This window comes from Cebus imitator, unplaced genomic scaffold (genome assembly GCF_001604975.1).
Source record: "Cebus imitator isolate Cc_AM_T3 unplaced genomic scaffold, Cebus_imitator-1.0 Scaffold48, whole genome shotgun sequence".
In the NCBI taxonomy this organism is placed as follows: domain Eukaryota; kingdom Metazoa; phylum Chordata; class Mammalia; order Primates; family Cebidae; genus Cebus; species Cebus imitator.
In genome coordinates this window covers 6,101,270-6,115,288 of record NW_016107363.1, presented here as the reverse complement: position 1 = coordinate 6,115,288, position 14,019 = coordinate 6,101,270, and the positions used below count along the sequence as shown (strand labels likewise).

At 37.5% G+C, this 14,019-nt stretch overlaps 1 protein-coding gene across 6 annotated transcripts in view; it reads right to left on the bottom strand.

Annotated features, from left to right (window-relative positions):
* CFAP20DC (CFAP20 domain containing) overlaps nt 1–14,019 on the bottom strand; it is a 288,204-nt gene that overhangs the window by 91,371 nt on the left and 182,814 nt on the right. For all 6 annotated transcript variants that reach the window (XR_001824890.2, XM_017527412.2, XM_017527405.2 and 3 more), the window contains one exon: nt 2,460–2,837. Coding sequence is in view for 5 of the 6 variants with exons in the window: in XM_017527412.2 (XP_017382901.1) it covers nt 2,460–2,837 (378 nt within the window). In the remaining variant the exon portion in view is untranslated. The remainder of the gene's footprint in view (nt 1–2,459; nt 2,838–14,019) is intronic.

Sequence of the window (14,019 nt, the reverse complement as noted above, 5' to 3'; positions counted from 1 at the left end):
TTTTGAGACAGGGTCTTGCCTGTGATCCAGGCTAGAGTGCAGTGGTGTGATCATGGCTCAGTGCAGCCTTGAACTTCTGGGCTCAAAAATTCCTCCTACCTCAGCCTTCCAAGTAGCTGGGACTATAGGTGCACACCACTATGCCCAGCTAATTTCCTTTCTTTCTTTTTATTTTTTTGTAGAGAAGAAGTATCACTTTGTTGCCCAGGCTGGTCTCCAACTCTTGGGCTCCAGCGATCCTCCTGCCTTAGCTGCCCAAAATGCTGGGATTACAGGTGTGAGCCACCACACCTGGCTGAGATACAACATTTTATTTGTCTGAGTTTTGATACTGAGGAAAACTTCTCTGCACATATGGGAAACAAGGCTTTTATACCTTTATCCCCTCATCACAGATAAAGTTCCTTCCCCTTCTTCATCCCTTTGAAATGATTGCTCTGAGTCAGTCTCCTTAACTGTAAAATGGAATGATAATTTCTTATAGTGTTCCTGTGAGGAAGAAGAGATATACCAGGCTTGTACTTTGTAATCCACAGTGAGTAGTTATAGAAAAGCTCTCCTGAAATAATCCAAATGGTTTCTGGGAACTGTCTTATCAGAAAAGCCTCTTAAATGAACTTAACAGGTGAGAGTAAGTCCCTGGCTCTTCCTCCAAGCTTTGGTCTCTTTCTTCCTTTTATTATTTCCTGGTATTGTCAGAGAGAACTATTTTTTAGGTAGTGCACCGTGTTGAGTACATCAAGTTCATCTGTGCCTGAAGTTTCCAAACTTATCTTTGTGCATTGGTTCTACTTCTACAGAAAAAATAAGAAGTTTGAAAATCATTAACTTTTGGATATACTGGATGACAGACTCTAACAGAAGGTAAGTGACCAAGAAATTAGGGGGGTAACAAAGTGAAATGCTTCTCAAAGACTGGCTTTGTTTCTGTTTTTGGCAGCCCAATATTGGCTGCTGTCAAGTGAAGCAGTACTATAGAATAAATCCATAGGCTAGTATACTAGCTACATTCAAATTCATTAGCACAACCAAAGGAAAAAAAATACAATTAGTTAGAGCAAGAACGTTTGCTTGTTTTAAGAAAAGTTTTCAACAGTGAAAAACATGGAAAAAATTACTGACAACTTTCATCCTAAATCACCATGAAGCAAATACATTTTCACTAGATTAAGTGATTTACTATTTTCTCATACACACACACACACACACACACACACACACAAACACACGTGCACACATGCATGTGACAGAAAAAGAGGAACACATTTCAGTTCTATCTTTAGATGTTTCTTGAGAGAGGCTATCAGTTTTACAAGACTTAACCCAAGTTTATGCGGCAGAGTAGGGTGGATATAGTAATATATCCCATATAGCAATCTAACCCATGTTTATGCTGCAGAGCAGGCTGGAAATAGTTCTAGAGTCAGAATCTAGGTTCAAGTTGTCCCTCCTCAATTAACTAGCTGTTGTCCTTGAAAAAACTGCATAACTATGCTAAAGTTTCATAAGCTTCCTCATTTGAAAATGATGTGCAAATAATGGCAGTCCTTATCTCGCAGGGTTGCTGTGAGGAGTAAGTGAAATACTTCATGGAAAAGGGCTTGGTACATTGACTGGCACATGATAAATGTTCACAAAATATTAGCTACTTCTATTTTGCTGATGATAATTATGAATATATCTACTACCTGTGCCAGCTAACAATTAATCCACTCTAACTTTCTTAGAACATAATTGAACCAAAGCTTTACGATGCAACACCCACAGAATATTTAGGACATAAAACATAAAGAAAATCTTTAATGTTTAAACAAATGGAATATACACGTCATGTATTCTGCATGGCCTCATTTGTTCTCTAGTTTCTAAGTGTAGCTTATAGGGGAATTGAAGGAAGAAAAGTACTAATACCAGAAGGAAAAAATCAATTTGATGGATATGAATACAGCCACCAAACTAGCCAAGGGATTTGTTCGATGACACTGCTTTACTGTTAACCTTCACTCATATCATTTATTATTTGGGGAACTGCTGCAGAGAGACCAGAAAGTGAACAGAATAATGATGCTTTTACAGCTCCTAATGTAGATTGTTATTGAAAATCTGTCAATTTTACTGGCAAGCTTTTGGCTCAAAAATCAGATCGTCATTTATAATTTGCAGGCAGTGATAACTAAAAATTATGGGAAGTAACTAGGAAATAAAAAATAACTGTTAAGATGAAAATTACATAATTATCTTTCTCATTAAAAACATGAGGTTTTCTATTATCCTCGGGATGTGCAGTGGACTCTTTAACAGCTGCTGTTACTGAACTAAAACACATCAGAATAGGAAAGAAAATACATTACTGATCACTCAAATGATGAAAAATAGATACTGCTAAGAATGTGTGTGGAACACAACGGAACACAGCAGGACATATTGCCGGTATCTATAAACCACATGGAACCACTTACAGATGCTTCAGGGATTGAGCTCAGCCTTTCCCCTGAGATTTCTTTCAGGGAGATTTTATTTAGCGAAGCTGGCACTTGCTGGGCTGGTAGGTCCTTTGCTTTGATTAGGGGGTCTGGAGTTTTCTGAGAGGATCCACAACTTCTTCCAGTTGGAGAAAGGCATGGTATAGGCAACAAACTCATTTGAAAGTCATTTCTATCTCTTTGCTTCGCCGAGGAATCCTGGCTTTCTGTGGCTCCTGCTTCTGTGTAGGTGCTCTTTATATATTCCTTACTTGTCCACCTTGCAGCTTTCCCCAGCAGGCTCTCTAAAGTTAACTGAGTTAATCCTGAAGGACCAGTTGTTGGGCCTGGAGAACCCTGGATACTGTGGTTACCCTACATTGGGGAACAAAATGAAAATTATTTTGAGCAGAAATTTGTGGTGAGTACAAGTTCTTCATAAATTCATATTTTCTAGGAATAAAGCAAAAGCACATATATGTAAATTTTACTTTAATCTGTAAAGAAAAATATGAGTAACTAAAACTAGCAATGCAAATAGGTATAAACCATTTGCTAAAATGTCCTGTGATATAGTACTTGGTCTGGGTAAGGCATATTTTTTACTTATGAATAACAAGAGAACATTTAAGAAGTAGTTACTAATATTCATTCCAAAGAATGTCTAAAAGAAGAGAATCCATAGCAAGTCATCTAAAACATCTAAGAATCATATACTTTGACTTTCTGATAAGTTAACTCCATGGAAAAAGAAATAACTAGAACTGATGGTATTTAGCCTACTTAAGCAGAGAAATGGTACTCTATTAATACATGCAAGTGGGTCTAGGGAAGCATTTTTACCTTACTGTAGGGCAGTTTTGTTTTTCAAGAGCAATAGATAATAGAACACGTTTTATAAAGTATTTTTCCTATATGAAAATTTTAGTCTTTTCTAGAAAGTGTATTAATGCCACAAAATGTAAACCTCATTAAGCATAAATACTTGGAAAGCTGAAAATAAAAGCTACAATAATTTTCCAAGTCCACAGTTCTGTGATTATCCACAGAAATGCAAAAGTTAAATTTTTTTTTTTTTTTTTTTTTTGGGACGGAGTCTCGCTCTGTCACCCAGGCTGGAGCGCAGTGTCACAATCTCTGCTAACTGCAACCTCAGCCTCCCAGGTTCAAGCAATTCTCTGCCTCAGCATCCCAAGTAGCTGGGATTACAGGCATGCATCACCACACCCAGTTAATTTTTGCATTTTAGTAGAGACGGGGTTTCACCACCTCAGCCAGGCTGGTCTTGAATGTGACCTCGTGATCCACCCACCTCAGCCTCCCAAGATGCTGGGATGACAGGCATGAGCCACCATGCCCAGCCAAAAGTTTAAATTTTTAAATCCAATAAAGGAAGACTTACAAACATGAAATCAAAGGCAATGAAAGTAGATAATGAAAATGAGAAACATAGTGCTATTTCAATAGGTAGATTTTTCTGTTATAAAATAATACATTTAAACTGCGTGATCACTGCATGTACCTGTCATGGTAGATTCTTCCAATTTGACTTATCTATTTAAATATATATAATAAACAAATGTAAAATGATAGAATAGAGAAAAAACTAAAAGCAGAGTACATTTTGAAGACATTATTTGGTGTCTGACAATGCGTATCTTAACACTCAGTTTCAGTAAGCTATTCCTTCGCCCTTCAGAACCCAGCATCTAGTTATTTACAAAGGTTGGAATTTTTAAAACAAATATTTGGGTGACTGATTGGACTGTTCAGTTTCTTCCTGAATGTTTTACCATCATATACACTCAACATAATGATTGCAATCTAAATAAAATCTTCCTTTCAGAAGTGAAGCAAGGGCAAAGGTGAGAGAGTCTGCTCCAGGTTGGGCATGGTACAAGGGAGAGATCTACAAAAGCTTTTAATTAGAAGGGATCTATCTTATCTATCATTGTTCTGTCTTCCTTTCTTCCTTATCATGGGCCAAGTACATCTAGGCCCTGCAGATGCCAGGACTGCAATGTTAGACAAGAACATAATCCCTGGCATTCAGGGACTATATTCTGAAGGCAAAACAGAGGTCATTGTGTGAAGCAGGGGAATGTCACAATGACACAAAACAGAAGGCAGGGGTACATGTTTTTGGATACCGTTTGTGGAGTGTCTGGGTTGGTTTGTAGAGACAGTAGGACTGGAGGCCAATCAGTAAGACTACTGTATTGTTGTTAGTAGGATGGTTGAAATGCCTGAATTAAGGCAATGGCAGTGATGATAGAGAAGCTGGACTGGTTTGAGAGTTCAAGTCAATATGTCAAAGGCAGAGTATGTCATACCGAGTAATTCTTGCAGTCTCTTACATAAAGTATGAGACCTCTAACCCCTACCCTGTTATAATTTTTTCTTCTTGTGAAATGTAGTTGAGATGGGCAGACAGCTGTGCTCTCAAGCAAGGTCCAAGGGGACTTCAAAAAGCTCACAGAAAAATAAAATTAAGAGAGAAAATAAAAATATGAACTTTATTTCTTAACATAAGCTGCATCAAGGTCAAGACACTTTGTAAGCCATGATGCCAGCCATTTAGTCCATCCTGAAGAAACTGAGGGTCCTGGGAATATAACCACATCAATGTAGCCTTTTTTTTTTTTTTTTTACATTATTAACTGAAAAAACAAAACAAAACAAAATGGGTGCTCTTATTATAAAATAAAATGAAGTCAGAAGGAGCCAAATCAGGATTATAAGGTAGATACTAATTATTTCCCAACAAAACTCTTGCAAAATTGAACTTTTTTGACAAGAGGAGTGAGCAGGAGCATTGTCATTGTGGAGAAAGACTGTGGGGAAGCTTTTGTGCGTGTTTTTCAGCTAAAGTTTTCGCTAACCTTCTCAAAACACTCTTATAATAAGCAGATGTTCCTGTTCTTTCATCCTTCAGAAGGTCAACAAGTGAAATGCCTTGAGCATCCCCAAAACATTGCCATGACCTTTGTTCTTGACTGGTCCAGTTGTGCTTTGACTGGGCCACTCACACCTCTTGGTAGCCATTGCTCTGACTGTGCTTTGCCTTCAGGATCATAGTGGTAAAGCTTGGTTTCTTTTCCTGTTACAATTCTTCAAGGAAATGCTTCAGGATCTTGATCCCACCTGTTTAAAACTTCCATTGAAAGCTCTGCTCTTGTCTGCAGGTGATCTGGGCACAATGGTTTTGGCACCCATTGAGTGGATTGCTTAACTATAATTTTTCAGTCAGAATTATGTAAGCTGAATCAGTTGAGATGTCAGTGGCATTGACTATTGTTTCTGCTGTTAGTCTTTGGTCCCCTTCAATTAGGGCATGTATAAAATTATTTTTTTCCTCACAAATTGATGTGGATGACCTGCCATTGAGGGCTTCATATTCAACATTGTTTCACCCCTTCTTAAAGTAAGTTTGTAAACTGCTGATTTATTTGGAGGCATTGTCCCCATAAGCTTTTTGTAAAGTAACAATGATTTTACCATGTTTCCATCCAAGCTTCACCATAAATTTGATGTTGGTTCTTGCTTCAATTTTAGCAGAATTCATATTGCTCTGATAGAGGCTATTTTTTCAAATTAACGTCTTATCCTTCCTTAGTGCTTCAAACTAGATTCTGTTCAAACATGTCATAGTTAGTACAAGTTTATTTTGGTACTTTTTTTTTTTTGAAATCCATGTATAGTTTTTTCACAGTAGGCTTTTTCCATGAACTTTTTGAAGTCCCCTTGTATACTTGGGTCTTAAAATCTCTTCTAAGAGGTTTCACATTCCCACTGTTGGTGGAGAACGCAATGTTCCTTAAAAAGAACTTTTAGATTCCTGAAAGTAGAACTACCATTTGATCCAGCAATCTGACTATTGAGTATCTACCAGAAGGAAAAATAAGTACTTATATGAAAAAGATACTTGCACACACATGTTTATAGCATCACAAGTCACATCTGCAAAAATGTGTAACCAGCCCAAAAGCTCATCAATAAACAAGTAGATAAAGAAAATGTGACACACACACACACACACACACACACACACACACACACACACACACACATCACAGATACCATGGGATACTACTCAGCCATAAAAAGGAACAACATAATGGCATTTGCAGAAACTTGCATGGAATTGGAGACCATTATTCTAAGTGAAGTAACTCAGGAATGAAAAACCAAACATTGTATGTTCTCATTCATAAGTAAGAGCTAAGCTATGAGGACTCAAAGCCATAAGAATAATACAATGGACTCTGAGGACTCAGGGGAAGGGTGGGAAGAGCGTGGGGGATAAAAGACTACATGTTGGGTACAATGTACACTATTTGGGTGATAGGTGCACTAAAATCTTAGAAGTCATCAATAAATAACTTATTCATATAATCAAATACTACCTGTTCCCCCAAAACCTATTGAAATAAAGAAAAAAAAGAACGACTATAGAAAAAAAAAACCCTTCAAAATAAAGTAGGTATTTTGCTGTTAAAAAATATAATACTGAAATATCTAAAGAAGAAAATTAATCAATAATACTAAAAAAAAACTCCTAAGAAATGGTTTACCTACAGTACACTAAGGATGAGAACCGCATCGTTAAGGATCTTTTATAAACATTTCTTCTTGGTACTCATCCTGGGCATACTTTTCTTTTTCTACACTAGCTTCATCTTCACACACATATACAAACACACACACACACACACACACACACGCACATACATTTATAACTGATGGAGAAACTTATCTTTCAGAGTTCCAGAGAGGGTATAAGAAAAGATGGTGATTGGTTGCCAATCTTGGGCCTTTACTTTGTGGCCCAAGTGAAAAAATAAGACTGGCGAGAATATTTCTGCACTTGTAACTGTCCCCGCATGGCCTCAGCTGCAGACACTTGGTCAACCTTCTCTGCTACAGGCCACTTACAGAGTGAGCCTGTCCTTCCCTACCAGTCTGGGCACCCTAGGATGTTCATATGGTTGAAGAACTCTGCCTTCAGGCAGAAAACTTGAAAGACTGTCAGAGCTACCTGAAAAAATGCCCAGTGATCTAATCACTAGGTAATAGAGTGGTGACTCTTGCAATTTTTTTTCATAGACATAAAGAATAAAAGTTTAGTCTTGTCTGGAGAAGAAGGTAAACAAAAACTACAGTAAACATTCCCCAAGTCCTAGTTCTAAGATGGTATTGGTGGAACTAGCATAGATTTTTTTTTTTTTTTAATTTGGTCTGGCAGTGAGACAAGGCTAACTCTTCTCTAATTAAAAAAAAATTGCAGTTTAATTTCTTGTAATTGTTGTATACAATTGGCAGTGGGATTTCCATGATCAAAAGATCCTCTACTTATTCATTTCCATCATTAAAAATGAAGACATGATATTTTGTATATAATATAGGTAGAAATTGGAAGTGTTTTCAGTATATATTAATTCAATAAATATTCGTTAAGCTCCTACTCTGTGTGATGCATTTTCTAGACACTATACAAGATACACAGGTAAGAAGGACAGGGCTACTCCTTCAAGAGGTATAAAGTCTAACAGAGAAATGGTACCTAAAAAGTAATAACATCATAAGGTAGAAGATAGTAAATGTCATTCTAGAAATTTCAGATGTACTATTTTGGGAATTTAGAGGGCTGCATGGAAAACTAGATGTTTGCCACGTTATTCAGAAAACACCTTAAAAATCAATGCATTTGGTAAGAAGTGTATTTTTCCACCTGCAGTGGGTCAGAGTACAGCTTTTTCTTTCTTCTAGCAGTTTACTCAGGTGTAAAGCATTTCTCTTTGCTTGGCATGAACAGTGATTATATACATAGAAATATTCATGAGTATGTACATGGACATTCATCTTACATTTTTCCTAAGATATACTCTGGTTTGGAGATCAGCCGAGAAGCAGATGGATTTAGCTGTGTACCCTGGTGAGCATTCTCCTGGTTGCACTGCATTTCCACAGTAATACATTTCCATGCTATTTTAAATACATGGAAAGAACAAATAACTGGAGAATCTGGACAGGGTACAAAGGCTTGTTTGCCTTGGTTGGCCTAGAATTACTAATTCTGGTTTCAGATTCTGAAAGAGAAATTGGGATGAATGAGAAAGGCAAGATGATATAGGAGACTAAATCTGAGTAATGTTTTGATTTCCATTGTGTCAGCTTCTCATTTAGAGAAGAAATAAATAGAGAATTTAAAAGTATTTATTAGGAGTGAGTACACTGGCAAAACCCTGTTCCTCTCTTTGCATTGTTATAGGCAGAAGAAAAGGCATGCTTTTGCCTCTTTAATCAGGTAGAGATGATATTCATTGATTTCACATGTGTAATTCATTTGGGCTCAACATCTTCTGTGATGAACTTTTTTCTATGTAACATATAAATTTGTAACATGCATGAGAAGTTAGTGTACCATGATGTGGTTTAAAAATAACCACTCGTTTCCTTTTAGTTTATCATATAGCTACTGAAAACCTGTACAGCAACTGAATATAATTTGTCAGAGTAGCAAAGAAGTTGTCATGCCATTTTCACTTTCCAATCATCTGTTCCTCTGTTTCTCAGAAGAACAAATACAAAATGCTTTTGATTTAACTTAATATATATGTTTAAAGTCCCAAATCTCTTGAACCATTTGTCTTCTGGGCTCAGAAACATTTGTTTGTTAAATATTCAATCACGCCCCAGTGCCAGGAACATCAATAGAGTTTGCCTGATTAACTGTAGCACAGCATATGTAAGCCGAAGATGAGAATGATTTCCCCAAGGAGCCAGCACTTCCTCTGCCGAACTACATTTCTTAAAAGGACATGCAGATGGGCATTTGGACAATAATTTCTGGCTGCACAAAATGGATTGCTCTTGCTGAGTTGTAATTTTAAAAAGATAATTTTAATGACTCTTGAGGGCCACCTACTTGGAGCAGATGGGACCCAGGCTCTTTGTACCACAAGTTTAATGTTGAGTGAATCAGAATAGAAGTCTATTTTAGCCTTTGTAAAAGTGGATGATCATATTTATTTATATTTCAATGGAGTTTTTGATTCAATCCACCATGAAAAAAATCTTATATGACAGTCTTAAAAGTTCTGTAACAAAACACATCTGCAATATTCAAAATACACTTTTGATAGTAGTTTTGAATTTGTAATTGAGATTGAGTCAGCAGGAGTTCTTACTTTTGTCCATCACGTTAGTAACTAAACGTGTGGATTGACAGCACCTTTTAGTTGAACAATAGCACTAGCAAACAACAGAGCTAGTATAGGTATACTTCTGTTGTCAACTAAAGAGCACAGTTATTTGCACAAATTCCGCTAAAGATAGTCCTAACAGAATGAAAAAATAATTTCTTCTTTGATGATAACAAGACTGACAATTCAAATGTATCTTAAACGTTTTCATAAAAACCATCCCCAGGAAGTACTTGTGCTTCTACTTGAATTTTGTAGCAAATGATGAAAGTGATATAATTTCCTCTGGGTGACAAAGATAAGTGATAGCTTTGTCTTATAATACATTTTATGAATTTGTAAACAAATAAAAGAAAGATACCACAGTTTTAAATAAGTAACTAACCTGAAGCATGCCTGATACTAAAAAAAAGGTTTGGCCAAATTATTTTCATGTAAAAAAAAGGTTTGGCCAAATTATTTTCATGACATCTTTACCTGTAGCAAATGATACTTTAGAGACAAATCACAGCATAAGTTACAAGGACTGTGTGGGAAGAGCAAAATCATCATATGAATACTTGGGGAAAATGAAAAGGCTCTTCTGATTTCTCAAGGCAAAATCTATTTTGCTATAGTTAGACTTCATTTTATATACATTTATGTGTATATATACATATGTTAATATACTTTAAGTTGTGGGGTGCATGTGCAGAACATGCAGGTTTGTTACATAGGTTTACATGTGCCATGGTGGTTTGCTGCACCCATCAACCTGCCATCTATATTAGGTATTTCTCCTAATGCTATCCCTCCCCTAGTCCCCTGACAGGCTCCAGTGTGTGATGTTCCCCTCCCTGTGTCCATGTGTTCTCATTGTTCGGCTCCCACTTATGAGTGAGAACATGTGGTGTTTGGTTTTCTGTTATTGTGTTAGTTTGCTGAGAATTATGGTTTCCAGCTTCATCCATGTCCCTGCAAAGGGCATTAACTTATATGTTTTTATGCCTGCATAGTATGCCATGGTAAATATGTGCCACATTTTCTTATTCAGTCTACCACTGATGGACATTTGGATTGGTTCCAAATCTTTGCTATGGTGAACAATGCCACAATAAACATGTATGTGTATGTGTCTTTATAGTAGAATGATTTATAATCCTTTGGGTATATACCCAGTAATGGGATTGCTGGATCAAATGGTACTTCTAGTTCTAGATCCTCAAGTAATTGCCACACTGTCTTCCACAATAATTGAACTAATTTACACTCCCACCAACAGTGTAAAAGTGTTTCTGTTTCTCCACAACCTCTCCAGAATCTGTTGTTTCCTGATTTTTAATGATCACCATTATAACTGGCATGAGATGGTATCTCAATGTGGTTTTGATTTGCATTTCTCTAATGGCCAGTGATGATGAGCATTTTTTCATGTTTGCTGGCCACGCAAATATCTTCTTTTGAGAAGTGTCTGTTCATATCTTTTGCCCACTTTTTGATGTGGTGGTTTGTTTTTTTCTTGTAAATTTGTTTAAGTTCTTTGTAGATTCTGGATATTAGCCCTTTTTCAGATGGACAGATTACAAAATTTTTCTCCCATTCTGTAGGTTGCCTGTTCACTCTGATGAAAGATTTTTTTTTAAATTAGATCCCATTTTTCTATTTTGGCTTTTGTTGCCATTGCTTTTGATGTTTTAGTCATGAAATTTTTGCCCATGCTTATGTCCTGAACGGTATTGCCTAGGTTCTCTTCTAGGGTTTTCACGGTTTTAGGTCTTACATTTAAGTCTTTAATCCATTTTAATTTTTGCATAATGTGTAAGGAAGGGATCCAGTTTCTGCTTTCTGCATATGGCTAGCCAGTCTTCCCATGGCCATTTATTAAATAGGGAATCCTTTCCCCATTTCTTGTTTTTGTCAGGCTTGTCAAAGTTTAGATAGTTGTAGATGTGTGGACTTGCCTCTGAGGCCTCTGTTCTGTTCCACTGGTCTATAGATCTGTTTTGGTACCAGTATCACATGGTCTCTGTTACTGTATCCTTGGGGTATAGTTTGAAGTCAGGTAGCATGATCCCTCTAGCTTTGTTCTTTTTTGCTTAGAATTGTCTTGGCTATGCAGGCTCCTTTTTGTTCCATATGAAATTTAAAGTAGTTTTTCCAATTTTGTGAAGAAAGTCAATGGTAGCTTGAAGGGGATAGCATTGAATCTATAAATTACTTTGGGCAGTACGGCCATTTTCACAATATTGATTCTTCCTGTCCATGAGCATGGAATGTTTCTCCATTTGTTTGTGTCCTCTCTTATCTCTTTGAGCAGTGGTTTGTAGTTCTCCTTGAAGAGGTCCTTCATATCTCTTGCAAGTTGTATTTCTAGATATTTTATTCTCTTTGTTTCAATTGTGAATGGGAGTTCACTCATGATTTGGCTCTCTGTTTATCTGTTATTGGTGTATAGGAATGTTTGTGATTTTTGCACATTGATTTTGTATCCTGAGACTTTCTTGAAATTGCTTATTAGCTTAAGGAGATTTGGGGCTGAGATGATAGAATTTTCTAAATATACAATCATGTCATCTGCAAATAGAGACAAGTTGACTTCCTCTTTTCCGAACTGAATACCTTTATTTCTTTTTCTTACCTGATTGTCCTAGCCAGGACTTCCAATACTATGTTGAATGGAAGTGGTGAGAGGGTATTCTTGTCCTGTGCCAGTTTTCAAAGGGAATGCTTCCAGTTTTTGCCCATTCAGTATGGTATTGGCTGTGGGTTTGGCATAAATAGCTCTTACTATTTTGAGATACATTTCATCAATACCTAAGTTTATTGAGAGTTTTTTTTGCATGAAGGGCTGTTGAATTTTGTCGAAGGCCTTTTCTGCATCTATTAAGATAATCATGTGGTTTTTGTCATTGGTTCTGTTTATGTGATGGATTACATTGATTGATTTGCATATGTTGAACCAGATTTGCGTCCCAGGGATGAAGTCAACTTAATCGTGTTGGATGTTTTTTTGATGTGCTGCTGGATTCCGTTTGCCAGTATTTTATTGAGGATTTTTAGCATTGATGTTCATCAGGGATATTGACCTGAAATTTTCTTTTTTTGTTGTGTTTCTGCCAGGTTTTGGTATCAGGATGATGCTGGCCTCATAAAATGAGTTAGGGATGATTCTCTTTTTTTCTATTGTTTGGAATATTTTCACAAGGAATAGTACCAGCTCCTCTTTGTATATCTGGTAGAATTTGGTTGTGAATCCATCTGGTCCTGGATTTTTGTTTTTTTTTTTTTTGGTGGGTAGGCTATTAATTACTACACCAATTTCAGAACTTGTTATTGGTCTATTCAGGGATTTGATTTCTTCCTGGTTTAGTCTTGGGAGGGTGTGTATGTCCAAATTTGACCATTTCTTCTAGATTTTCTAGTTTATTTGCGTAGAGGTGTTTATGCTCCTTTAGCTCAGAGGAGTTTGTTATTACCCACCTTCTGAAGCTTACCTCTGTCAATTCGTTAAAACCATTCTCTGTCCAGTTTTGTTCCCTTGCTGGTGAGGAGCTGTGATCCTTTGCTGGAGAAGACACATTCTGGTTTTTGGAATTTTCAACCTTTTTGCACTGGTTTCTCCCCATCTTTGCAGATTTATCTGCCTTTGTTCTTTGATGTTGGTGACCTTTGGATGGGTATTCTGAGTGGAAGTCCTTTTTTTTTGATGTTGATACTATTCCTTTCTGTTTGTTAGTTTTCCTGCTAACAGTCAGGCTCCTCTGCTGCAGGCCTACAGGAGTTTGCTGGAGGTCCACTCCAGACCCTGTTTGCCTGAGTATCACTAGTGGAGGCTGCAGAACAGCAAAGATTGCTGCCTGCTCCTTCCTCTGGAAGCTTTGTCCCAGAGGGGCACCCGCCAGATGCCAGCCAGGAATCTCCTGTATGAGGTGTCTGTTGGCCCCTACTGGGAGGTGTCTCCCAGTCAGGATATACGGGGATCAGAGACCCACTTGAGGAGGTAGTCTGTCCCTTATCAGAGCTCGAATTCTGTGCTGGGAGATCTGCTGCTCTCTTCAGAGCTGTCAGGCAGGGATGTTTAAGTCTGCTGACACTGTGCCCACAGTTGCCCCTTCCCCCAGGTGCTCTGTCCTAGGGAAATGAGGGTTTTATTTATAAGCCCCTGATTGGGGCACTGGCCTTTTTTTCAGAGATGCCCAGAGAGTAGGAATCTAGAGAGGTAGTCTGGCTGCAGTGGCTTTGTGGAGCTGAGGTGGGCTCCACCTACTTCAAACTTTCCATTGACTTTGTTTACACTGTGAGGTTAAAACCACCTACTCAAGCCTCAGCAATGGTGGACACCCCTCCTTCCACCAAGCTCAGTGTCCCAGGTA